General features: G+C 49.3%; 1 protein-coding gene across 1 annotated transcript in view; it reads right to left on the bottom strand.

Moving 5' to 3' along the window:
- Window positions 1-24,560, bottom strand: part of LOC136617429 (zinc finger protein 300-like) — a 1,148,901-nt gene extending 1,124,341 nt beyond the window's left edge. The window contains exon 1 of the mRNA XM_066594258.1: window positions 24,463-24,560. Coding sequence (XP_066450355.1) covers window positions 24,463-24,481 — 19 coding nt within the window. The 5' untranslated portion in view covers window positions 24,482-24,560. The remainder of the gene's footprint in view (window positions 1-24,462) is intronic.
- Between the last annotated feature and the right edge of the window lie 1,947 nt (window positions 24,561-26,507).

Raw genomic sequence — 26,507 nt, 5'->3', positions numbered from 1 at the left:
CCACGGCCACCTGGATACTACTCCATGAGGCTGGATCCAGTGGCTCGAGGAGCTCCCTCATGTGTTTGTGCGGTGGCAGCAGTACAGGTAATGATTGACAAATCTTCGGAGTTGGTATTGAACCAACTCCCCCTAGTGGTCCTCACCCCCCCCCCCCCATGACATCTGGAGCATATACACGCAAGTGCAACCCAAGCACTTATTTCTGGCCCGTCAAATCCAGCTCTTGTCATTCTTCTACTACCTTGAACTCGGTTACTCTTCCAATTAAGTACCCTAGTTCAAAGGGGGGGGGGGAGGGAAGATATAGGTGATCTAGGTATTGCAGGTCAGCTATTTAAAAAAAAAAAAATTCTTTTTTTTCTCTTCTTGCAACAAGGTTATGATCTATTTGAAATCAAATACCAGCCTGATTGTCTAGCGGTAATTGGTGCAAGGGGTTTCAGGAGTGCCAATTCAGCTGGCAGAAACTGAACCGCTTGAGGTAATGTTTAAAGGGTCGCGATGCCTCACGCGCTTCCTTGTGCTGGAAGGTCCTGAAAGCATATTGGGTCACTGACGTGATGGGACCCTTGGGATGTTGTATCAAACTTCACCTGTCCGGTGAGGCTCGTATACACCCCGGGTCTGAAAGTCACCCGACCTTCTGTCGGATGGCAGCAGACCAAGTGACACCTCTCCCTGTCCTCACTCTTACGCACGCAGAGGAACAAGCTCTTAGCCCCCTTGGTCCGTCAGTACCCCCTGGCACATGTCCAGGAAGATGCAATTGCAGACACTGTCTCTTCTTTATGTTAACTGAAAGCCCTTGTTAACAATGCATATTTTTAGTTTTTTTGTTATAGATGGTACCAGGGGTGATTGACGACTCCACACTGGATATGCAGTGGTCACACAACAAGATGTCCTAAAAGCAGAATGCCTCCGCATGTCTCAGGACAGGAAGCGGAATTACAGGCCCTCACTGAGGCGTGTAGAGTGGAAGAAGGTAAGACGGCAAACATTTACACTGACTCTCGGTATGCATTTGGCATAGCTCATGATTACGGCCTAACATGGAAGGCCAGACAGCTTTACCACAGCAGGACAGCCAATTAAGAATGGTGCAGCGGTGCAGAGTCTCACGGAGGCCCTATTTACTTCTACCTGACAAAGTGGAAGGCTCACACCAATTCCTACACCAGAGAAACAAGAGGCAACGCCATCACATACCACACAGCAAAGGCAGCAGCCCTCAAGCCGTGGAAGAAAAGAAGAATTTAACAATAACTTTGGACTTTGACTAAACCTTGGACTTTGATAAAAACTTTGGACTTTGATATGCTAAAGACTTTACAGTTACAAGCCAGCAAGAAAGAAAAAGACAAATGGACTAAATATGGGAGCAGCAGAAAAGGGACGGCGTATGGCGAACAGTCAACAGCACTTGCCTACCACGATCCCTGTGCCCCACGATGGCCCAGCTGAGGCACGGAAAGACGCACCTCTCAAAGCAGCAATGATGTCGACGCTTGAACAAGGACGGGTGGCTCCTGGGTTTTCTGTAGCTGCTGCATCATTTGTCCAATTTTGCCATGATCTTTGCCGTAAGCAACAGGGCAGAAGTAAATTTGCCACATCACACTTGCCTAGACCACTCTACCCATTTCAGGGATTGCAAATTGGCTACACTCAGCTCCCACTTGTTGGGAAGTATGAATATGTGCTTGTTGTTGATTTCTTTTCAGGTCGGAGACCTACCCTGTTACTAAAGTAAATAAGCAGGTAATCGCACGGAAGCTCATGAATGAGGTAATCCGCAGAGACGGGGTACTAGAGACAATTGAGAGTGACAGAGGTACACATTTTACAGGTAAAGTGATGCGAGAGGTGATGTCAGCTCTTGGGGTGGAACAAGCGTTTCACACCCCATACCACCCGCAGAGTTCCAACAAAGTTAAAAGACTAAATGGTACGCTTAAGTTAAAAGAAGTGTTGTTTGGCTCTATGCCAAGATTGGGGCTGTATCATCCACAGGCCCTACAGCAGGGTTATGACATAGTAGCCGGATACGTAAAGCACCTGTGTGACCAGCTAACAGTAACACAGAATCTAGTCTTTTTCTCCCATTCCAGGCCTAGACAACCTAGAGGGATCTCACTCCCTACAACCTGGAGATTGGGTGGTCGTAAAGAGGCGTGTCCGGAAATCTCTAGGGCCCAGATTCAAGGGGCCCTATCGAGTCCTGCTGATCACACCTACTTTGGTAAAGGTTGAAGGAATTGTTGTTTGTTTTGGGACTAATGGACTTTTCACGCCCTACCTTTGCCCCCCCATGAGAAGGAAAATGAAGGACATTTTGTTTATTGGACTCCTCACTCCATGCTTCGCTCTTGTGAGAGGGTGCAAAAGGACAATGCCCAGAACCACCTTGTTAGACACCACCAAATACTGGTAGATGGACTGAACACCTCACAGGTGAAAGACTGTTGGACTTGTACACACACCTGGTGCCACTAGTTTTCCTTTTTTGGCTGTTCCTGTTCCGTCAAAAGAACTGTTTGCATGGACAAATGAAAACTCAGAAACCAGAGGTAGCTGGTGGGGTAACACATTTAGTTCTTTGAACCCTGCCAATTGGTTTTCTGGTTTAGGAGGTTGGTTCATGGGGATTCTACAAAGTATATTACAAGTTGTGATGATTTTATTATGCATTTATAGAGCAATTAAGGTTATAATTTCATGTATTTCTAAATGTACTGAAAAAGCTTTCTCTGCGCCGATATGAATCACGTGTTTATGGACTAGGAGTCGTACTTGTCTTGACTCCATGTCCAAAATGGGGGAATGTGAGGGGTTAATTCTAGATTTTCCCTTGTCTTAGAATAAATAAGAAAATACATTTAATTTTTTTTTCCAAACTTACTCCTTATCTGTCCTGTTCCCGCTATATGACCCTGAATCTGTTCCCATAATGCCTTATCAGTTCTCTCCCATGTCTTTTTCCTTGAGAAACTCACTCCTTTCTGAGAAGCCTATCCAAGGACATTATGTTTTGATACAGTTGTCACCGACATTGATGTATTGTTCCTGTAAGAAAATGTCTTTGAAGGAAATATTAGTAATTATAAAAATCCAGCTGTCCAGCGACCTTGGGCATGCGCAGTAATCAAATAACTACATAAGCAAATTTCTTCTATAACTTCTGTAACTCTGAATAAACCTTCACTTCGCTTATGACAATCCCATGGTGCATGTGGCTGTCCATTTGCGTCGTCCATGAGTACTCACATCTAAGACTAATTCGGAAGCAGACAGCATCAGCTCAACGGTCTGTTTGACCCTCCACAACTGCAAGCACTCTACAGAGCAGAGAGACTGCAAGCACTTCAAGGAGGAGCGAGTCTGCAAGCACTCCACAGGAGGAAGACTGCAAGCACTCCACAAAGGCAAAACTGCAAGCACTCCACAGTGCAGCGAGACTGCAAGCACTCCACAGAGGAGCGAGACTGCAAGCACTCAACAGAGGAGCGAGACTGCAAGCACTTCAGAGAGCAGTGTGCTTACAAGCACTCCACAGGGGCGAGACTGCAAGCACTCCACGGAAGAGATCCGCTCTAAGTAACTGTGTGAACAGCTGTAACGGAGAACAGCCTGAGACATGAAGACCCTAGGCGGCCCTTCAGATGACATCAGCCACCGCTCACAAGAAAGACTGAAGTTTGTAGTTGCTGTGACTGCAAACAGAAACTGTATATATGTATCCAGGGTGAGGCAGAAGTCTGGACACATCCGTTGAACTGGTGTAATAATAAGAGAATTGACTTCTGATGTGTTAAAACATTATTTTTTTTTTTTAAGGTTTTGGCAGCCATTTTGAATTCAACTCAGGTTTTTCAAAAGGAAAGGGGATCATGTGATCTATAAGTCAGCGGAAGTATCAGTTTTGCCCTCTCTTTAGTTGGTTAGGAGTTCAGTGAGGGGATAGTAGATAGATTGTGTCTGACATTCAGGACCTTTTTTCCACTGATGGATCACTTGACGGTGAGAAGTCCTTCCGCGTTTTGCAGGACGCCATATTCCCATCGGTGCTCCATGAGAGCGGCGAGTTTCTGCGCTACTTTCCACACGATGGCGCCTCCGCACTGAACTGTGAAAGTAGCGGTCTGGTGGAATGAAGGCCAAGGTCGTCGCACCTAACTCCTTTGGACTTTCATCTCCGTTTTGTATGCAGAAATACACAATATGGTTCACCTGAAAGAGCGACTTCTTCAGGGCTGTAAAGAAATATCGGCGGCAGTTCACGAAGGCTGGACTATACATTTTAATCACGTGGTGGACACATTCAACACTTCATGTAAAGGGCACCTTGTGAAACTTTAACCTCACCTAACTACTAAACAAGTAAAGACACAAAACGGACACTTCCGGTGTATTTCTGAGGAAATTCTAGCTAAGACTGATAAATCACATTGAACTGAGCTGAATTCAATATGGTGGAGTTCAAAATGGCCACCAAAAAATGCCTCCCCAATTCATACTTTCACACATTGGAAGTAAATTTTCTGACTACTACAGCAGTTAAATGGTTGTGTCCAGACATTTGCCTCGCCCAGGATATCAGCAATGAACTGAACACAATTCTTGCTGCCGTGATCGCTTACATTGTAACCTTCTGCTTGCGGCCCGGCTGATCGAGTCTAAAGAATAGCTGGTGGCTCTAATGACACAACTAGTGCCTTATACGTAAGTGAACTTACATTCTCACGGAGCGCTGAGAACCGCACTGCCATCCAATAAGCTCCAGTGCTGCACTCATCAGAAGGATGGGATATATATATAGTCACACGGGGATATAAAAAGTCTTCACCACCGGTAAAATACCAGATTTATGTCAACCCAACCAAGATGAATCATCTCAGATTTCTTCCCCTTCTATGTGATCCCATGTAGTCTCCAATATATGTGAGCCCACATAGTCCACCTCTGCTCCTGCTGTATGTGACCCAATGTTGTCCCCCTCCTCCTAAGACCAGTCCTCCACCTTCTACATTACTGCTTTCATCCTTCTCCATTACTCTGTCCTCCTCCTAGGTCTGTCCTCAGCTTTCTAAATTACTCTGTGCTTGTACGTGATAACCTTAAGCTGCAACACCCAACTTCACAAATGAACTGTTCTTCTCTACTATAACATCTAGTCTACTATGCCAAAGTACGGGAAAAATTCCAAGGCAGCTCCACCCCATAACTCATCTCAAACAATTCCAGAAATTTTTCGCCCCCAACAATCTTCAGATATGGAAGATCAAGACCCGGGCCATCCCCCCACCTCTCAAAATAATGACCCAACGTCCCCAAATCTCCCTCAAGGCAACTCTGGTCACCTAAAAAGGAGCCATCTCCGATTTTTCCAAACAAATACAAGAACTTGGCCAACGGGTGGATGAAGTTAAAAACAAAACAGACGAAATCATTGAGACAATGGATCTCGATAGAAACCATATCAAAGAGAACCAAGAAAAAAAATGATCAACTAGAACTAAAGCTTGAAGATCTAGAAAATAGGTCAAGAAGAGCGAACTTACGTATCAGAGGATTACCTGAGCGTTTTTTATCATTTAAGGAAGCAGCATTGAATATCTTCCAGGCCCTACTACCGCAAGCAGACCTGAACCTCTTCAGAATGGATCGGATCCATAGAACCCTAAATAAACTCCGTAGCCCAAACCAACCCAGGGACGTTATCCTAAAACTCCATTATCCAGAGGCCCGAGACATGATCCTCGCGGCAGCCAGAAATGTGTCTCCACTTCCAGGTACAGAGCAAGGAGTACAGATTTTTGCAGACTTAGCCCCATCCACCCTCGAACACAGGCGACGTCTACGACCTATTACTCTAGCATTACAAAAGGCACAACTACGCTACCGTTGGGGCTTCCCGGTTATGCTGTCCTTTAAAATAGAAGACCAAGAACACATCATTCATTCGCTATCCGAGGGGCAAGAAATACTCCGGGACGCAAATATTCCATTCGACGACCTCACAACTTCAAGACAACAGCCCCCATTATCCCAACGCCCTGCAAGGCTCTGGCATAGCAGGCGCCAGAGGTCCGGTCCACCGCCCTCTCAAGAGGCTACATAAGGAAGACAAGGAACATCTCGACATCCCATCAGAACTGTAACGTATAACCTTTCCAGATTTCCTCTGGGACGCTATCTTCATTGCATTATTTCCCCATTTCCAGAGAATGCACTGAAGGTGCGCCCTGCTGTACGATATTAGTAGAGTTAAATTAGATATTGTGTTGCAACCCATCGTTTGTTTTACAAAAGATCACTGCCGCCACCACGGACAATATGCTGTCCGACTGGCATATGCGATTTAGGTTGGTCCCCTACAAGGACTTCCCTCGCATCTTAAATGTTCTCCTGTTTAAGGTTACTAGGAGAGTTATCAGTAATGTTTATGTGATTGTTATTTCTGATGGAGGGTACTACACTGTGTCTCCAACAACACATCCCACTCTCCAGAAAAATCTTAGGGCTCCTCCTTGTAGGAATAGGCCCAACCAATCCCCTCCTGACATCCGCAGACTAACCAATTCAAAACATTATGTGTAGAGTATTGAGTCACAATCTTCGAGGTCTCAACTCCCCAAGTAAACGCAGAAAAGCTTTCATTGACTACGAAAGGCATAAACCCGATGTCATTTGTATCCAGGAGTCCCACTTCTTGACTACGTCTATTCTAAAATACTTCAACCCTCGCTACCAAGCAAATTACCACTCAATATATGTATCCACCTTCCTACGCAACTCCCTCCCCTTCATACTGACTAATTCTTTATGCGACGACCAGGGAGGGTATTTAATCCTAATAGGAGGACTATGATAAACTCTGTATTGTAAACACCTACGCACCAAATGACAACCCAATAGAATTTTTTCTAACAACTTGTGATATTCTCACTACTTTAGATTATACCGGAATTATATGGTGCGGAGATTTCAATTTTACCTATGACCCCAAAATTGACTCCACCTCCCAGTATTTCCCCTGAGAGATAAAAACCTGAGGCCGGGACTAAAAGAAGCATTCCAATTATTATCATTATCAGACACCAGGAAGGAATTCAACCAACACTAGAGGCTTCACCCACTTTTCCCCAGCCTATAAACACCACTACAGACTGGACTGGATCCTCACCCCTCCCATTATTGTCCTTTTCCCGTCATCTAGTAAATGGATGGTCAGATCACGACGCAGTCCTATCCAAGTTTTTATTTACCCCCATACGCGAATCCCATATACATGGAGGTTAAATGAAGCTCTCCTCCCCAATCCCACACTAGTCACCACTATACAACAGAAACTTGAAGAATACTTCCACCACAACAGTCCTGACGATACGGAGATGGACATCTGTTGGCTAGCACATAAACCTGTGATTCGAGGTGTCCTGATCTCCTTGGCATCACAACATAAAAAAAGAGAGAACCCGAGCCCAAACTAACTTAGAACACAGAATCCAAATACTAGAAATTGTATACACGCAACACCCCTCATCTGAGAAAGGCCATCCAAGACGCCAGACTGGAACTAAACGCGATACTGACCCATAAAACGGAAAAGGCGCTTGCCTGGACCCAAGCAACATATTTTCAGTACGCAAATAAACCTGACAGACTATTAGCGAACAAACTTAGAGAAAAACAATCTATTAATACAATCCATAAAATTCAACTCAGGCACGGCCATCTCACCTCCAACCCCCGACAAGATATATAAGGTCTTCCAACAATATTATCAGAAACTGTACAAAGACCTGCAAGCTCCCGCGGAGACCCATACTACCGGCTTCTTTTCCCAACTCAAGCTTCCCCACTTCACAGAATCAGGTTTGACAGATCTCAACTCTAATATAACGGAGGAGGACGTTGACTGGGCGATCAAGCGTCTAAAGCAGGGCAAGGCTCCAGGACCGGATGGATTTATATCCCTATATTTTAAAAAATTCGCCCCGATACTAAAACCCCATTTAGTTAGACTTTTTAACCACATTCTCCACAAAGGCCACATCCATTCAGATTTCCTACAAGCCCTGATTACAGCCACCCCTAAGCCCTAACGCTTCCCTCTAATTACAGACCTATCTCGCTTCTTAATGTTGATTTAAAAATGTTTACCTCTATAATAGCCAACAGGGTCAATAGACTATTGCCCTCATTAATACATCAAGACCAAGTGGGTTTTATCCCAGGCAGGCAAGCCCCTGATAATGTAAGAAAAATACTAAATCTTATTCGTATTGCTAACACCACCAAAACCCCCATGTCAGTCATGGCATTAGACATAGAGGCCTTTGATTCTCTCTCGTGGCCCTACCTCCATTTAGTTCTTTGTAAACTGGGATTCGTTGGCCCTTTCTTAAATGTAATATCCGCCCTCTACTCCAATCCCTCTGCATATCTTAAAATTCAGTCAACCCACCCATCCTCCATCCAAATTTTGAGAGGCACCCGTCAAGGTTGCCCACTCTCACCTGCCCTATTTGCATTAGCAATGGAGCCATTAGCCATTGCCATTCGGGAAAACCCCAATATCACTGGATTAATAGTGGGAAAGACCAACCATAAACTCAGCTTGTTCGCTGATGACTTACTTTTAACCCTAACCAAGCCACTTACCTCCCTGCCCGACTTACTTCCCCTACTAGAGTAATTTAGTCTTATTTCAGGCCTCAAAATTAACCAGTCCAAATCAGAAGTTCTATACTGCAATACCCCCCCCCCCCCCCCATACACGAAAACTAATGGAACTTAATTTTCAATTTAAAACTCAACGCCACCATTTACCTTATTTAGGAGTTAAAGGGGTTGTCCTGCGGCAGCAAGTGGGTCTATACACTTCTGTATGGCCATATTAATGCACTTTGTAATGTACATTGTGCATTAATTATGAGCCATACAGAAGTTATAAAAAGTTTTTCACTTACCTGCTCCGCTGCTGGCGTCCTCGTCTCCATGGTTGCCGTCTAATTTTCGCCGTCTAAAATGGCCTAATGGCCAAATTAGACGCGCTTGCGCAGTCCAGGTCTTTTCCTGTTCTCTATGGGGCTCCGTGTAGCTCCGCCCCGTCATGTGCCGATTCCAGCCAATCAGGAGGCTGGAATCGGCAATGGACCGCACAGAAGAGCTGCGGTCCACGGAGGAAGAGGATCCCGGCGGCCATCTTCACCGGTAAGTATAGAAGTCACCGGAGCGCGGGGATTAAGGTAAGCGCTCCGGTAAGCTTTCTTTAGGTCCCTGCATCGGGGTTGTCTTGCGCCGAACGGGGGGGGGGGGGGGTTGAAAAAAAAAAAACCCGTTTCGGCGCGGGACAACCCCTTTAAGCTCACAAACACACTAGACTCCCTTTACAAATGGAACTATGAACCACTATTCCGTCAACAAAGTCTAGACCTAGTCAGATGGGACTGCCCATACCTTTCATGGATTGGACGCATTCATAGTATAAAAATGACTTTACTCCCACAACTGCTTTATTTATTTAGAACACTCCCCATTCCTGTCCCCACCTTAGATCTCCGAGCCTTTAAAAAAAAATCTTTGCCTTCATCTGGGCACATAAACGCCCCAGAATCTCCAAACCTATGTGTTTGCATAAAAAATACGGAGGCCTCTCGGTCCCATGCATTCTGAAATACTATAAAGCCGCCCGCTTGGCACAAATCCCACCTACCTACGCTGGATCCCAATCCCCATTATGGACCTCCATTGAAGAGAACCACTTCTCTCCGTATAATTGGCCCTCCCTACTTTGGACAAAAGTCCCCCTCCCGTCTAACTTTAGAAATTATGCACCATATTCATTTTTCTCCATCTTGCTATGGAGACAAGCTAGATTCAAATTGAACCCTCAATCCACCCCATCTCCAATCACCCCCCTATTCTACAACCCAGATTTTCCCCCCGGGATGGACGCGACACAATTCATATGGTGGCAAACAAACGGTCTAACGTCTCTTTACGACTTTCTTATACAAGGCAAACTTGATTTCAACATCCTCCTTTATTAGTCAATATAGACTTCCACCAGAGGAATGGTGGAGAATAATGCAGGTATACCATTATTGGTCCTCAATCATGCCTCCATCGACAAGCGTGGAGATCAATGGTATGGAGGCCATATGTAAATTTACCCCCACACACCCAGGCACTCTATCCCATTTCTACAACATCCTGAATAGAACATTCCAGGACTCCAAGCTCCCCTTTATGTTACAGTGGGAAGAGGACTCACACTCTCCCCTATCATTGGACCGTTGGCACCATTGCTGTGAGGCTTTGAGTAAAAATAGCTGGCAAGTCTCTTTAACAGCGACATCCTTAAAAGGGTTACATAGAGCCTACCTGGTACCAGAGAGGCTAAACGCCATCTATCCAGAGATCTCTAATTTATGTTTCCGAGGCTATGATGACATAGGTTCGCATCACCACATATGGTGGACATGTCCAATAGCACAAACTTTTTGGAGAAGGGTCTCCCACCTTATTGCCACTGTAACTGGGATACGCCCTGGACCCAACCCCTATGTCCTACTGTTGGGTAATAAACCTACAGGAATACGCAATGCCCCCTTTAAATTATTGCAATATATTACTATGGCAGCACGTATCTTGATAGCAAAACAATGGAGAAAACCAACACTCCCATTTGAACCCTCATATCGAGCATAAATACAACTCTTTAGAATGGAAAACTCATAGCTATATGCCAAGACACAATTTTACAATTTGAACAGGTCTGGAAGCCCTGGATAAGCTTCACTAATGTTCCTAATCTACACGACGCCGTGAGTCTACTAGAAGATGGGGAACGGACATTATACCCGGGGAATAAGGATGATATTTAAACAACTACATGCCCCTACGTTTCGGGAGACTTAAACCACTGAAATAAATGGAGATATGGGGATCTTCTACTTGCTTGGGGGATGGAGAGATTTCGAGTATTCCCTGTGAACATTTAATAATTTCACCGTTTATTGTTTTTCTTATCTACTTTTGTTATTCTAAAAATGGAATCTCTGCACTTCAGTAAAAGTCTGATTTACTTCCCTGCATAAACATAAATTACTCTGTGCTTCTCCTGGACCAGTTCTCCTTTTAGACCAGTCCTTCGCCTTCTACATTACTCTGGGCTCCTCCTAGATGTGTCCTCCTCTTGTTACTCTGTGCTTCCCCTAGGTCTGTCCTCCTAGATCAGTCCTCCACCTTCTACTTTACTGTGTGCTCCTCTTAGACTTACTCTGTCCTCTTCCTAGACCTGTCCTCCTCTTTTTACATTACTCGGTGCTCCTCCTAGGTCTGTCCTCTTCCTAGACCAGTCCTCCACCTTCTACAATACTGTTTTCCTCCTAGATCTGTCCTCCTCCTCCTACTCTTGCCCTCTGCATTCTAAATTACTCTGTCCTCCACCTTCTGCATTACCCTGTGCTCCTCCTAGGTCTGTCCTCTTCCTAGACCAGTCCTCCGCCTTCTACATTACTGTTTTCCTCCTAGATCCAGTGGTGAAGTCCATCATTGTAAATGCTCTGCATGACGTTTACCTGTCGGCCCATGTAAAAGGGTCATAAAGCTTATCTGCCGGCCAGCGCTGCCTGACATTCGCAGGTCCTTCAACTTACAAGCAGGAGTCTCCCTCTCACACATCAACCCTGAGAAGTTCCTAGATTGCTGCCAACCTCTGTAGTGCCCACAAAGCAGTGTCCAGAGAAAGCCATCTAATGCAGGCAGAGAGGACACTATGAACTGAGCATGAGGAATACATTGCCGGGCTTCCTCCCATCCTGCACTGCTCACAGATATGGAGAGGGGAGGAAGCCGAAACTATGGACAAGACGTCGGAGGTAGTGGCGATTTCTTTCAGGTGGAGTCACATGACTTTCAAAGGAAAAGAGAAAAGAAGCCAGATCCGGTAAAGCAGATCTATCACAAAATCACTGACTGTGGTGCCGTTTATTAGATTTTAAACTGAGAGCCGGGGCCCGGAATACTTTAACTCTGCGTGTTTAGTCAAATGCAAGTCAATTTGAAGAAATAAAATATTCCCTCTTTTGGGTGTATGATGTCTGTGAAAAACCCAATTTAACAAGAATCTAGTTTATTCTCTGTGAATTTTGTGATGAATATCAAAATTTGATTTCCTTATAAAACATTTTCCACATATAGAACATGAAAATGGTTTGTGCACTGTGTGACTTCTCTGATGTTTTCCAAGTTTGTCTTCACTACTAAAACATTTCCCACATATTAAACATGAATACGGCTTCTCTGTGTGACTTCTCTCATGTATAAGAAGATATGATTTATGCGCAAAACATTTCCCACATTCTGAACAGGAATACGGTTTCTCTCCTGTGTGGCTTCTCTGATGTCTAACCAGATCCGATTTATTTGTGAAACCTTTCCCACACTCTGAACATGGAAACGGCCTCTCTCCTGTGTGAATTCTCTCATGCTTCACAAGATCACATTTAGTAATAAAACTTTTCCTACATTCAGAACATGAATACGGCTTTTCTCCTGTGTGGCTTCTTTCATGTGTAGCAAGATTTGATTTGTTTATAAAACATTTCCCACATTCTGAGCAGGTAAATGGCTTCTCTCCTGTGTGAATTCTCTCATGTATAACAAGTTGGGTCTTACTTCTAAAACATCTCCCACATTCTGAGCAGGGGTGTGGCCTGTCTCTTGTGTGCATTCTCTGATGATCCCTTAGTCTGGCTTTAGTAATAAAACCTTTCCCACATTCTGAACATGAATACGTCTTCTCGTCTGTATGAATTCTTCTGTGTGTATAAAGATTTGAGTTTTTTGTAAAATATTTCCCACATTCACCACATTGGAACATTTTCCCCCCATCCTGACCCACACTTGTGGTAGCCATCTGTGATTGGTCAGGAGAAGGTTCCTCATAATTAGGGGGATTATATGATGGATCTGTACTGTGAAGTCCTGGAGGTACATTGATGGTAATGAGGTTTTCTCCTGAAGAGCGCTGCACGATATCTTCATCTTCTACCTTATAATGTACCGATAACATGAAGATTCCCTCAGAGGGCTCACCGGGATTGTCTGTCAGGAATAAAAGGGATCTCAGGATTTTGTTTCAGAATTACAAAGTACAATGCAATCCCAATTCCCCAAAAAGTTGGACACGATGTAAGATGTAAAGAAATAAAGACTACAATGAGCTACAGCTCTCATCTAAGCACATTTTATCTACAATAAAACATATCAAAAGCGGAAAGTGAAACATTTTTTTCTATTTAGGCATTAAAGGGGTTGTCCCGCGCCGAAACGGGTTTTTTTTTTTTTTCAATAGGCCCCCCGTTCGGCGCGAGACAAACCCAATACATGTGTTAAAAAAACAAAACGTTTAGTACTTACCCGAATCCCCGCGCTGCGGCGACTTCTTCCTTACCTTAGCAAGATGGCCGCCGGGATCTTCACCCACGATGCACCGCGGGTCTTCTCCCATGGTGCACCGTGGGCTCTGTGCGGTCCATTGCCGATTCCAGCCTCCTGATTGGCTGGAATCGGCACGTGACGGGGCGGAGCTACGAGGACCAGCTCTCCAGCACGAGCGGCCCCATTCACCAGGGAGAAGACCGGACTGCGCAAGCGCGTCTAATCAGGCGATTAGACGCTGAAATTAGACGGCACCATGGAGACGAGGACGCCAGCAATGGAGCAGGTAAGTGAATAACTTCTGTATGGCTCATAATTAATGCACAATGTACATTACAAAGTGCATTAATATGGCCATACAGAAGTGTATAACCCCACTTGCTGCCGCGGGACAACGCCTTTAATGGCAGCAACACATCTCACAAAAGTTGGCTGGGACCGTGTCTACCGTAGTGTAGCATTCCCTCTTCTGGGGAGCAAGGAGACCAATTGCTGGAGTTTGGGGAGAGGAATGTTGTCCCATTCTTGTCTAATGTAGAATACTAGCTGCTCCGCAGTCTTCGGTCGTATTTGCCAGATTTTTCATTTCATAATGCAACCAATGTTTCCTATTGGTTGAAGATCCGGACTGCAGGCAGCCGGTTCACCCCGGACTCTTCTTCTGTGAAGCTATGCTGTTATGATGGATGTAGTATATGGAGGAAGGTCTGGACTGCAGGTGGCCGGTTCACCCCGGACTCTTCTCCTGTGAAGCTGTTGTGATAAATGTAGTATGTGGTGAAAGGTCTGTACTGCAGGCGGTTGGTTCACCCCGGACTCTTCTTCTGTGAAGCCATGCTGTTGTGATGGATGTAGTATATGGTGGAAGGTCTAGACTGCAGGCGGTTGGTTCACCCCGGACTCTTCTTCTGTGAAGCCATGCTGTTGTGCTGGATGTAGTATATGGTGGAAGGTCTGGACTGCAGGCGGCTGGTTCACCCCGGACTCTTCTCCTGTGAAGCCATGCTGTTGTGATGGATGTAGTATATGGTGGAAGGTCTGGACTGCAGGTGCCCGGTTCACCCCGGACTCTTCTCCTGTGAAGCTGTTGTGATAAATGTAGTATGTGGTGAAAGGTCTGTACTGCAGGCGGTTGGTTCACCCCGGACTCTTCTTCTGTGAAGCCATGCTGTTGTGCTGGATGTAGTATATGGTGGAAGGTCTGGACTGCAGGCGGCTGGTTCACCCCGGACTCTTCTCCTGTGAAGCCATGCTGTTGTGATGGATGTAGTATATGATGGAAGGTCTGGACTGCAGGTGGCCGGTTCACCCCAGACTATTCTTCTGTGAAGCCATGCTGTTGTGATGGATGTAGTATATGGTGGAAGGTCCGGACTGCAGGCGGCCGGTTCACCCCGGACTCTTCTTCTGTGAAGCCATGCTGTTATGATGGATGTAGTATATGGTGAAAGGTCTAGATTATAGGTGGCCGGTTCACCCCGGACTCTTCTCCTGTGAAGCCATGCTGTTGTGATAGATGTAGTATATGGTGGAAGGTCTGGACTGCAGGCGGTCGGTTCACCCCAGACTCTTCTCCTTTGAAGTTATAATGTTGTGATGGATGTAGTATATGGAGGATGGTCTGGACTGCAGGCGGCCGGTTCACCCCAGACTCTTTTCCTTTGAAGTCATAATGTTGTGATGGATGTAGTATAAGGTGGAAGGTCTGGACTGCAGGCAGACGGATCACCCTGGTCTCTTCTGTGAATCCATGCTGTTGTGCTGGATGCAGTATAAGGTGGAAGGTCTGGACTGCAGGCGGCCGGTTCACCCCGGACTCTTCTTCTGTGAAGCCATGCTGTTGGGATGGATGTAGTATAAGGTGGAAGGTCTGGACTGCAGGCAGACGGATCACCCTGGTCTCTTCTGTGAATCCATGCTGTTGTGCTGGATGCAGTATAAGGTGGAAGGTCTGGACTGCAGGCGGCCGGTTCACCCCGGACTCTTCTTCTGTGAAGCCATGCTGTTGGGATGGATGTAGTATATGGTGGAAGGTCTGGACAGCAAGCGGTCAGTTCACCCCGGACTTTTCTCCTGTGAAGCCATGCTGTTGTGATGGATGTAGTATATAGTGGAAGCTCTGGACTGCAGGCGGCCGGTTCACCCCAGACTCTTTTCCTTTGAAGTCATAATGTTGTGATGGATGTAGTATATGGTGGAAGGTCTGCACTGCAGGCAGCCGGTTCACCCCGGACTCTTCTTCTGTGAAGCCATGCTGTTGTGATGGATGTAGTATATGGTGGAAGGTCTGGACAGCAGGCGGTCAGTTCACCCCGGACTCTTCTCCTGTGAAGCCATGCTGTTGTGATGGATGTAGTATATGGTGGAAGCTCTGGACTGCAGGCGGCCGGTTCACCCCAGACTCTTTTCCTTTGAAGTCATAATGTTGTGATGGATGTAGTATATGGTGGAAGGTCTGGACTGCAGGCGGTTGGTTCACCCCGGACTCTTCTCCTGTGATGCTGTTGTGATAGATGTAGTATATGGTGGAAGGTCTGGACAGCAGGCGGTCAGTTCACCCCGGACTCTTCTCCTGTGAAGCCATGCTGTTGTGATGGATGTAGTATATGGTGGAAGCTCTGGACTGCAGGCGGCCGGTTCACCCCAGACTCTTTTCCTTTGAAGTCATAATGTTGTGATGGATGTAGTATATGGTGGAAGGTCTGGACTGCAGGCAGACGGATCACCCTGGTCTCTTCTGTGAATCCATGCTGTTGTGCTGGATGCAGTATAAGGTGGAAGGTCTGGACTGCAGGCGGCCGGTTCACCCCGGACTCTTCTTCTGTGAATCCATGCTGTTGTGATGGATGCAGTATATGGTGGAAGGTCTGGACTGCAGGTGGCCAGTTCACCCCGGATTCTTCTTCTGTGAAGCTGTTGTGATGGATGTAGTATGTGGTGGAATGTCTGGACTCCAGGCGGCTGGTTCACCCCGGACTCTTCTCTTTTGAAGTCATAATGTTGTGATGGATGTAGTATGTGGTGGAAGGTCTGGACTGCAGGTGGCTGGTTCACCCCAGACTCTTCTACGGTGAAGCTGTTGGGATGGATGTAGTATATGGTGGAAGGTCTAGACTGCAGGTGGCTGGTTCATGCCAGACTCTTCTATGGTGAAGCTGTCGGGATGGATGCAGTATGTGGTGGAAGGTCTGCACTCCAGGCAGCTGGTCAACCTGGACTCTTCTGTGAAGCCATGCTGTTGTGGTGGATGCATAATGTGGTTTAGCATTGTCCTGCTGAAATATACACTGACTGGATGGTACCATATGTTGTTCTACAACCTCTATCTACTGACAGTAGTCATAGTGCCTGTCAGGATGTGTAAGCTGCCCATGCCATAGGCACTAATGCCACCCCATACCAGCAGAGATGCAGGAGTATGCGCTGATAACAATCTAAATGGTCACTACCCTCTGCAGTCTGCAGGACACGACTTCTGTGGGGTCCAAAAATAATTTACATTTTGGTTCATCTGACTGCAAAACAGTTTTCCATTGTGCCTCAACGGGTAGAACAGATAAGAGGTAGATGCTCTCCATAGAAAACATGTATATGAAGCCAAACAGATGACCTTTACTGCATAGGGAAAAGCAAGGTCCCTGGAAGAGTTCTTCCTCTACTCCAAACTGGGTTCAAAGACCAAACAAAAAACAGCAATGGCAGAGCAGCAGGAGCAGTGCGACCGAACAGCGGGGCAGGACTCAGCGGGAGCAGAGGGACCGAGCAGCAGAGCGAGGAGAGTATGGCCAAAATGTGATCTTTATTAAAACCACATAAATAATTTTCCATTGGGGGCTGCAATCTTGCCTGACCTACATTTAGCGAGAGATGCCTTACAGCAGCTTCATGGGCCATTCACACAATGGACAGGAGCGGACCCGCTGACTTGTTAGACATGCTCTGTGACCTGTGAAAGGAGGGGAGCTGTGACTATTGTGAATGGTGGCTCCTGTGTTATCTATATATAGGTGTCACCTCTCACTGTAATCCTGCCTGTACAGGGAGGGGGAGGAGGTGAGCTGTGACTATTGTGATTGATGGTCCGGTGTTATCTATATATAGGTGTCTCCTCTCAGTGTAATCCTCTCTGTGCAGGGAAGGGGGAGAGGTGAGCTGTGACTATTGTGTATGGTGGCTCCTGTGTTATCTATATATAGGAGTCTCCTCTCAGTGTAATCCTGTCTGTACAGGGAGGGGGAGGAGGTGAGCTGTGACTATTGTGAATGGTGGTCCTGTGTTATCTATATATAGGCGTCTCCTCTCAGTGTAATCCTGCCTGTACAGGGAGGGGAGGAGGTGAGCTGTGACCATTGTGAATGGTGGCTTCTGTGTTATCTATATATAGGTGTCACCTCTCAGTGTAATCCTGCCTGTACAGGGAGGGTAGGAGGTGAGCTGTGACCATTGTGAATGGTGGCTCCTGTGTTATCTATATATAGGTGTCTCCTCCCAGTGTAATCCTGTCTATGCAGGGAGGGTAGGAGGTGAGCTGTGACTTTTATGAATGGTGGGTCCTGTGTTATCTATATATAGGTCTCACCTCTCAGTGTAATCCTGTCTGTACAGGGAGGGGGAGGAGGTGAGCTGTGACCATTGTGAATGGTGGCTCCTGTGTTATCTATATATAGGTGTCACCTCTCAGTGTAATCCTGCCTGTACAGGGAGGGGGAGGAGGTGAGCTGTGACCATTGTGAATGGTGGCTCCTGTGTTATCTATATGTAGGTGTCATCTCTCAGTGTAATCCTGTCTGTACAGGGAGGGGAGGAGGTGAGCTGTGACTATTGTTAATGGTTGGTCCTGTGTTTTCTATATATAGGTGTCTCCTCCCAGTGTAATCCTGTCTATGCAGGAAGGGTAGGAGGTGAGCTGTGACTATTATGAATGGTTGGTCCTGTGTTATCTATATATAGGTGTCTCCTCTCAGTGTAATCCTGTCTGTACAGGGAGGGGAGGAGGTGAGCTGTGACTATTGTGAATGGTTGGTCCTGTGTTATCTATATATAGGTGTCTCCTCTCAGTGTAATCCTGTCTGTGCAGGGAGGGGAGGAGGTGAGCTGTGACTATTGTGAATGGTGGGTCCTGTGTTATCTATATATAGGGGTCTCCTCTCAGTGTAATCCTGCCTGTACAGGGAGGGGAGGAGGTGAGCTGTGACTATTGTGATTGGTGGTCCTGTTATCTATATATAGGTGTCTCCTCTCAGTGTAATCCTGTCTGTACAGGGAGGGGAGGAGGTGAGCTGTGACTATTGTTAATGGTTGGTCCTGTGTTATCTATATATAGGTGTCTCCTCTCAGTGTAATCCTGCCTGTACAGGGAGGGGAGGAGGTGAGCTGTGACTATTGTGATTGGTGGTCCTGTTATCTATATATAGGTGTCTCCTCTCAGTGTAATCCTGCCTGTACAGGGAGGGGAGGAGGTGAGCTGTGACTATTGTGATTGGTGGTCCTGTGTTATCTATATATAGGCGTCTCCTCTCAGTGTAATCCTGCCTGTGCAGGGAGGGGAGGAGGTGAGCTGTGACTATTGTGATTGGTGGTCCTGTGTTATCTATATATAGGCGTCTCCTCTCAGTGTAATCCTGTCTGTGCAGGGAGGGGAGGAGGTGAGCTGTGACTATTGTGATTGGTGGTCCTGTGTTATCTATATATAGGGGTCTCCTCTCAGTGTAATCCTGTCTGTGCAGGGAGGGGAGGAGGTGAGCTGTGACTATTGTGAATGGTTGGTCCTGTGTTATCTATATATAGGCGTCTCCTCTCAGTGTAATCCTGTCTGTGCAGGGAGGGGAGGAGGTGAGCTGTGACTATTGTGAATGGTGGCTCCTGTGTTATCTATATATAGGCATCTCCTCTCAGTGTAATCCTGTCTGTGCAGGGAGGGGAGGAGGTGAGCTGTGACTATTGTGAATGGTTGGTCCTGTGTTATCTATATATAGGCGTCTCCTCTCAGTGTAATCCTGTCTGTGCAGGGAGGGGAGGAGGTGAGCTGTGACTATTGTGAATGGTTGGTCCTGTGTTATCTATATATAGGCGTCTCCTCTCAGTGTAATCCTGTCTGTGCAGGGAGGGGAGGAGGTGAGCTGTGACTATTGTGAATGGTTGGTCCTGTGTTATCTATATATAGGCGTCTCCTCTCAGTGTAATCCTGTCTGTGCAGGGAGGGGAGGAGGTGAGCTGTGACTATTGTGAATGGTGGCTCCTGTGTTATCTATATATAGGCATCTCCTCTCAGTGTAATCCTGTGTAAAGGAAATAACCAAAAATATGTTTAACAAAAAAAAACTGTGATTTCTATAACCGCCGCCTTCTGCTCCCCCGCCCCTCTTAATGTGTCCCTTGAGTGAGGATACTTGGTGAGTCTTCTCTTGGGTCCGGGTAACGTTTGCTCAGCACATATGGTTGGTTTGTGTCTGAGCACAGATCACCCTCTGGACTGCGGTTGGAGCGCCCCCTGTTCTCCTGCAGGTTAGCAGGATGTGAGGGTCCTTGTCCTGCAGGTAGGTGACCCTCTGACATAGGATGCGAGTTACCTCCTCCCTGTACTTACTGGTGTCTGTCCTTCGGTCCGGACCAGTCCTGTCCCCCATGATGCGGCCCCCATTGTGCTTCACTCTGACATCAGCGTGGAAGAGGCTTTAACTAGGTGATACTTGAAGGGGTCGTCCACAATCACTGCTCTGCGGGGGGGGGGGGGGGGGGGGCTCACCGCTGGGATCTGGCGGATCTGCAGGACAGATACTTGTTGGCCGCTTCTCTCCGCACGGTGACATCACTGTGAACGGCGCACCGGCCGCGCAGTCAGAGCTGCATTCATTACGAGGCTGCTGATGGAAATCTCCAAGGAGGTGCCGTTCAGGTATCTCTGCAGCCTCGCTAAAGGTGCATGGAGAGTCAGGGAGGAGGATGGGAGGGTCCATTCAGATCAATGTGGACCCCAAAGCGAGACCCCCAGCGATCAACAAGCTATCCCCAATCCTGAAGAACGGCGGAGGGAAAAAGAGAAACAGAGAAGGAAGACCTGTTTGTTGTTGAGGGGCCACGGCCGACTGAGAGGAACGCTGCCCACCGAGATCCGCTCAGTATTATCCCTCCATAGCGTCAGAATCCAGCCACGGGGGTGACGGGGGGTAGGTACCTACCTAGTCTGAAGGATCCAGCAACTGTGCCTCATCCGCGACACAGAGAAAGATGGTGTAAGCCTCCCGCAGCGAGTCACAAGCTTCTTCTCCGCCCGCAGCACCAGGCCTAGACACAAACCCGCCGACGGTGAAGGGAGTGCCCGTTGTGATGGGGGGGGGATCATCGCTTCAGAAGACGTGCGTGTATATTTACAGATTGGGTCTCGGAGGGCGATGTGTGTGTGTGCGTGCGTGTGCGTGTGTGTGCGTGTGCGTGTGTGTAAAATATACATGCTGGTATATCTCCCTCTTTAGTGGATAACCAGCATCTAAATGGCTAACTCAGTTCATGTTGTACACTGGTATGTATGTATGTATGTATGTGTGTATGTGTGTATGTATGTATGTATGTATGTGTGTGTAATATACATATTGGTATATCTCCCTCTTTAGTGGATAACCAGCATCTAAATGGCTAACTCAGTTCATGTTGTACACTGGTATGTATGTATGTATGTATGTGTGTATGTGTGTATGTATGTATGTATGTATGTGTGTGTAATATACATATTGGTATATCTCCCTCTTTAGTGGATAACCAGCATCTAAATGGCTAACTCAGTTCATGTTGTACACTGGTATGTAGATGTAGGCTCATAGTTTGGCTTAGGAATGTCTAGATGGTTTCTAATCCCCTATGCATATATAAACTGCTAGAACAGTGTATACAGTACTAAGTTTCTCTATTCCTGGGAACTACATGTTCGGAGTGATGCCTTGAGGTGTTAACATATGTTAAACCATTAGCACCTAGAGCCAATCATGACTTCTTCTGATTACAGGGGGCATGTATGACTGATAATGTGTAAAGGAACTTATATGTACATTGTTTGCTCTGTAGTAAAGGCAGAAGAGTTCATTGTTGGATGATACAGATGGTGTCATGTGTCAGGGATTGGTGTACACAGCTTCTCATTAGAGACAGTGAAACCCTATGAAATCCCTCTGATGATTTCCCTAATAGTTATACAGGGTACTTAATAACTCCTTCCCTGCTTCTGGAGAACGTTCCATGATGTCCTAGAGGGAGGCACAGAGTCTCCACCTTGTCAGCTGAGAGGGACCGCGGAGAACACCTCAATTACCCAATGGTTGTCTTCCTTTCAATGGGCCAATACATCGACTCAGTTCTAACCTAGTAGAGGTTGGCCTGAAGCCGACGGGATGGTATTATACCACTGAGGTTGGCTAGATCCTTCCCAGACTCAAGCGACCACAGCCAAGGACTATGTGGTCATGCTCTACCATATCTTCTGGCGCTGCCCGCTGTCTCCTTCTTATAGGGAGGGTGATCACAGGAATAATTATTTCCTACACATTCTGCCACCCAGGAGCCAGCGGGCCCCTAGACCTCCTGCCACCCAGGAGCCAGCGGGCCCCTAGACCTCCTGCCACCCAGGAGCCGGTCCACCTAATCTCAGATCATAACTCTTTGGCCGCCCTCAAAGCTAAACGCTGTACAAAAACGCCCGTGTGAGGGCGGCCTTAGGGAGAAACTCTACGCCCTTAAAACCGATTGTTTGACAAGCATCTGTTCAGGTGGAGCCTGTGGGCCCCCCAACAGACCCGCACGTCCAACACGTGCTCCTATGGTAAACAGTGGTCTCACCTGTAACCACGTCCCACCCTCTGATGATTCGGGGGGGGGGGGGGGGGCGCTCTACATTTCTACGGCTGTCTAAAGTAGACATCAATGGAGACAGTCTGATCTCGACACGTCGTGAGGCGCGGTCATGTTCTTGCTACAAGAGTAGTAGTGGTCATTCCGGCGCGGCATCATCGTCGCCATTATAAGCGATAACCACAACACGGATGCGAACGAGCGACGGCTGCTCTGTCATTACGATCTGCCTCCACCCCGCTCTCAGGATTTCATCTCACATGCCGGTAGCATAGGAGTGGAACCAAAGGGTTAATGCGGTCTCTTCATACATTGAAGGCCGTCGCTCTGTCCAGGACTCCATCTCACCACCACTGTCTGCATACGAGACGGAAGCCAGAGCCGGTGGGGTGGGGGGCTGACATGGCCATGAGGGGCGGCCGTCGCTTCCTCTGACACTGCAGATTATTGTCTCAGCTGCATCACCTGGTGCCCCTCCAGCATGGCGGCCGCGTACACATCCCGCCAGCCCTCTACATCCTCCCACTCCTCTTACCTGGTGACCCCGCCTCCAGCATGGCGGCCGCGTACACATCCCTCTACATCCTCCCACTCCTCTTACCTGGTGACCCCGCCTCCATCATGGCGGCCCCGTACACATCCCTCTACATACTCCCACTCCTCTTACCTGGTGAACCCGCCTCCAGCATGGCGGCCCCGTACACATCCCTCTACATACTCCCACTCCTCTTACCTGGTGACCCCGCCTCCAGCATGGCGGCCGCGTACACATCCCGCCGGCCCTCTACATCCTCCCACTCCTCTTACCTGGTGACCCCGCCTCCATCATGGCGGCCCCGTACACATCCCTCTACATACTCCCACTCCTCTTACCTTGTGACCCCGCCTCCAGCATGGCGGCCCCGTACACATCCCCCTACATCCTCCCACTCCTCTTACCTGGTGACCCCCGCCTCCAGCATGGCGGCCGCGTACACATCCCGCCGGCCCTCTACATACTCCCACTCCTCTTACCTGGTGCCCCTCCAGCATGGCGGCCCCGTACACATCCCTCTACATACTCCCACTCCTCTTACCTGGTGAACCCGCCTCCATCATGGCGGCCCCGTACACATCCCTCTACATCCTCCCACTCCTCTTACCTGGTGACCCCGCTTCCATCATGGCGGCCCCGTACACATCCCTCTACATACTCCCACTCCTCTTACCTGGTGACCCCGCCTCCAGCATGGTGGCCCCGTACACATCCCTCTACATACTCCCACTCCTCTTACCTGGTGAACCCGCCTCCATCATGGCGGCCCCGTACACATCCCTCTACATACTCCCACTCCTCTTACCTGGTGACCCCGCCTCCATCATGGCGGCCCCGTACACATCCCTCTACATACTCCCACTCCTCTTACCTGGTGACCCCGCCTCCATCATGGCGGCCCCGTACACATCCCTCTACATACTCCCACTCCTCTTACCTGGTGACCCCGCCTCCAGCATGGCGGCCCCGTACAAATCCCTCTACATCCTCTCACCTGGTGACCCCGCCTCCAGCATGGCGGCCGCGTACACATCCCTCTACATCCTCCCACTCCTCTTACCTGGTGACCCCGCCTCCAGCATGGCGGCCGCGTACACATCCCGCCGGCCCTCTACATACTCCCACTCCTCTTACCAGGTGACCCCGCCTCCAGCATGGCGGCCGCGTACACATCCCTCTACATACTCCCACTCCTCTTACCTGGTGACCCCGCCTCCATCATGGCGGCCGCGTACACATCCCGCCGGCCCTCTACATCCTCCCACTCCTCTTACCTGGTGACCCCGCCTCCAGCATGGCGGCCGCGTACACATCCCGCCGGCCCTCTACATCCTCCCACTCCTCTTACCTGGTGACCCCGCCTCCAGCATGGCGGCCGCGTACACATCCCTCTACATACTCCCACTCCTCTTACCTGGTGGCCCCGCCTCCAGCATGGCGGCCGCGTACACATCCCGCCGGCCCTCTACATCCTCCCACTCCTCTTACCTGGTGACCCCGCCTCCAGCATGGCGGCCGCGTACAAATCCCGCCGGCCCTCTACATACTCCCACTCCTCTTACCTGGTGACCCCGCCTCCAGCATGGCGGCCGTGTACACATCCCTCTACATCCTCCCACTCCTCTTATCTGGTGACCCCGCCTCCAGCATGGCGGCCGCGTACACATCCCGCCGGCCCTCTACATACTCCCACTCCTCTTACCTGGTGCCCCTCCAGCATGGCGGCCCCGTACACATCCCTCTACATACTCCCACTCCTCTTACCTGGTGAACCCGCCTCCATCATGGCGGCCCCGTACACATCCCTCTACATCCTCCCACTCCTCTTACCTGGTGACCCCGCCTCCATCATGGCGGCCCCGTACACATCCCTCTACATACTCCCACTCCTCTTACCTGGTGACCCCGCCTCCAGCATGGCGGCCCCGTACACATCCCTCTACATACTCCCACTCCTCTTACCTGGTGACCCCGCCTCCAGCATGGCGGCCGCGTACACATCCCTCTACATACTCCCACACCTCTTACCTGGTGACCCCGCCTCCAGCATGGCGGCCCCGTACACATCCCTCTACATACTCCCACTCCTCTTACCTGGTGACCCCGCCTCCAGCATGGCGGCCCCGTACACATCCCTCTACATCCTCCCACTCCTCTTACCTGGTGACCCCGCCTCCAGCATGGTGGCCCCGTACACATCCCGCCGGCCCTCTACATCCTCCCACTCCCCTTACCTGGTGACCCCGCCTCCAGCATGGTGGCCCCGTACACATCCCTCTACATACTCCCACTCCTCTTACCTGGTGAACCCGCCTCCATCATGGCGGCCCCGTACACATCCCTCTACATACTCCCACTCCTCTTACCTGGTGACCCCGCCTCCATCATGGCGGCCCCGTACACATCCCTCTACATACTCCCACTCCTCTTACCTGGTGACCCCGCCTCCATCATGGCGGCCCCGTACACATCCCTCTACATACTCCCACTCCTCTTACCTGGTGACCCCGCCTCCAGCATGGCGGCCCCGTACAAATCCCTCTACATCCTCTCACCTGGTGACCCCGCCTCCAGCATGGCGGCCGCGTACACATCCCTCTACATCCTCCCACTCCTCTTACCTGGTGACCCCGCCTCCAGCATGGCGGCCGCGTACACATCCCGCCGGCCCTCTACATACTCCCACTCCTCTTACCAGGTGACCCCGCCTCCAGCATGGCGGCCGCGTACACATCCCTCTACATACTCCCACTCCTCTTACCTGGTGACCCCGCCTCCATCATGGCGGCCGCGTACACATCCCGCCGGCCCTCTACATCCTCCCACTCCTCTTACCTGGTGACCCCGCCTCCAGCATGGCGGCCGCGTACACATCCCGCCGGCCCTCTACATCCTCCCACTCCTCTTACCTGGTGACCCCGCCTCCAGCATGGCGGCCGCGTACACATCCCTCTACATACTCCCACTCCTCTTACCTGGTGGCCCCGCCTCCAGCATGGCGGCCGCGTACACATCCCGCCGGCCCTCTACATCCTCCCACTCCTCTTACCTGGTGACCCCGCCTCCAGCATGGCGGCCGCGTACAAATCCCGCCGGCCCTCTACATACTCCCACTCCTCTTACCTCGTGACCCCGCCTCCATCATGGCGGCCCCGTACACATCCCTCTACATCTTCCCACTCCTCTTATCTGGTGACCCCGCCTCCAGCATGGCGGCCGCGTACACATCCCGCCGGCCCTCTACATACTCCCACTCCTCTTACCTGGTGACCCCGCCTCCAGCATGGCGGCCCCGTACACATCCCTCTACATACTCCCACTCCTCTTACCTGGTGACCCCGCCTCCAGCATGGCGGCCGTGTACACATCCCGCCGGCCTTCTACATACTCCCACTCCTCTTACCTGGTGACCCCGCCTCCAGCATGGCGGCCCCGTACACATCCCTCTACATCCTCCCACTCCTCTTATCTGGTGACCCCGCCTCCAGCATGGCGGCCGCGTACACATCCCGCCGGCCCTCTACATACTCCCACTCCTCTTACCAGGTGACCCCGCCTCCAGCATGGCGGCCGCGTACACATCCCTCTACATACTCCCACTCCTCTTACCTGGTGACCCCGCCTCCAGCATGGCGGCCGCGTACACATCCCGCCGGCCCTCTACATCCTCCCACTC

This window comes from Eleutherodactylus coqui, chromosome 1 (genome assembly GCF_035609145.1).
Source record: "Eleutherodactylus coqui strain aEleCoq1 chromosome 1, aEleCoq1.hap1, whole genome shotgun sequence".
Taxonomy (NCBI): Eukaryota; Metazoa; Chordata; class Amphibia; order Anura; family Eleutherodactylidae; genus Eleutherodactylus; species Eleutherodactylus coqui.
Note: the sequence above shows the minus strand (reverse complement) of the source record. Positions and strands in the feature narration are given on the sequence as shown.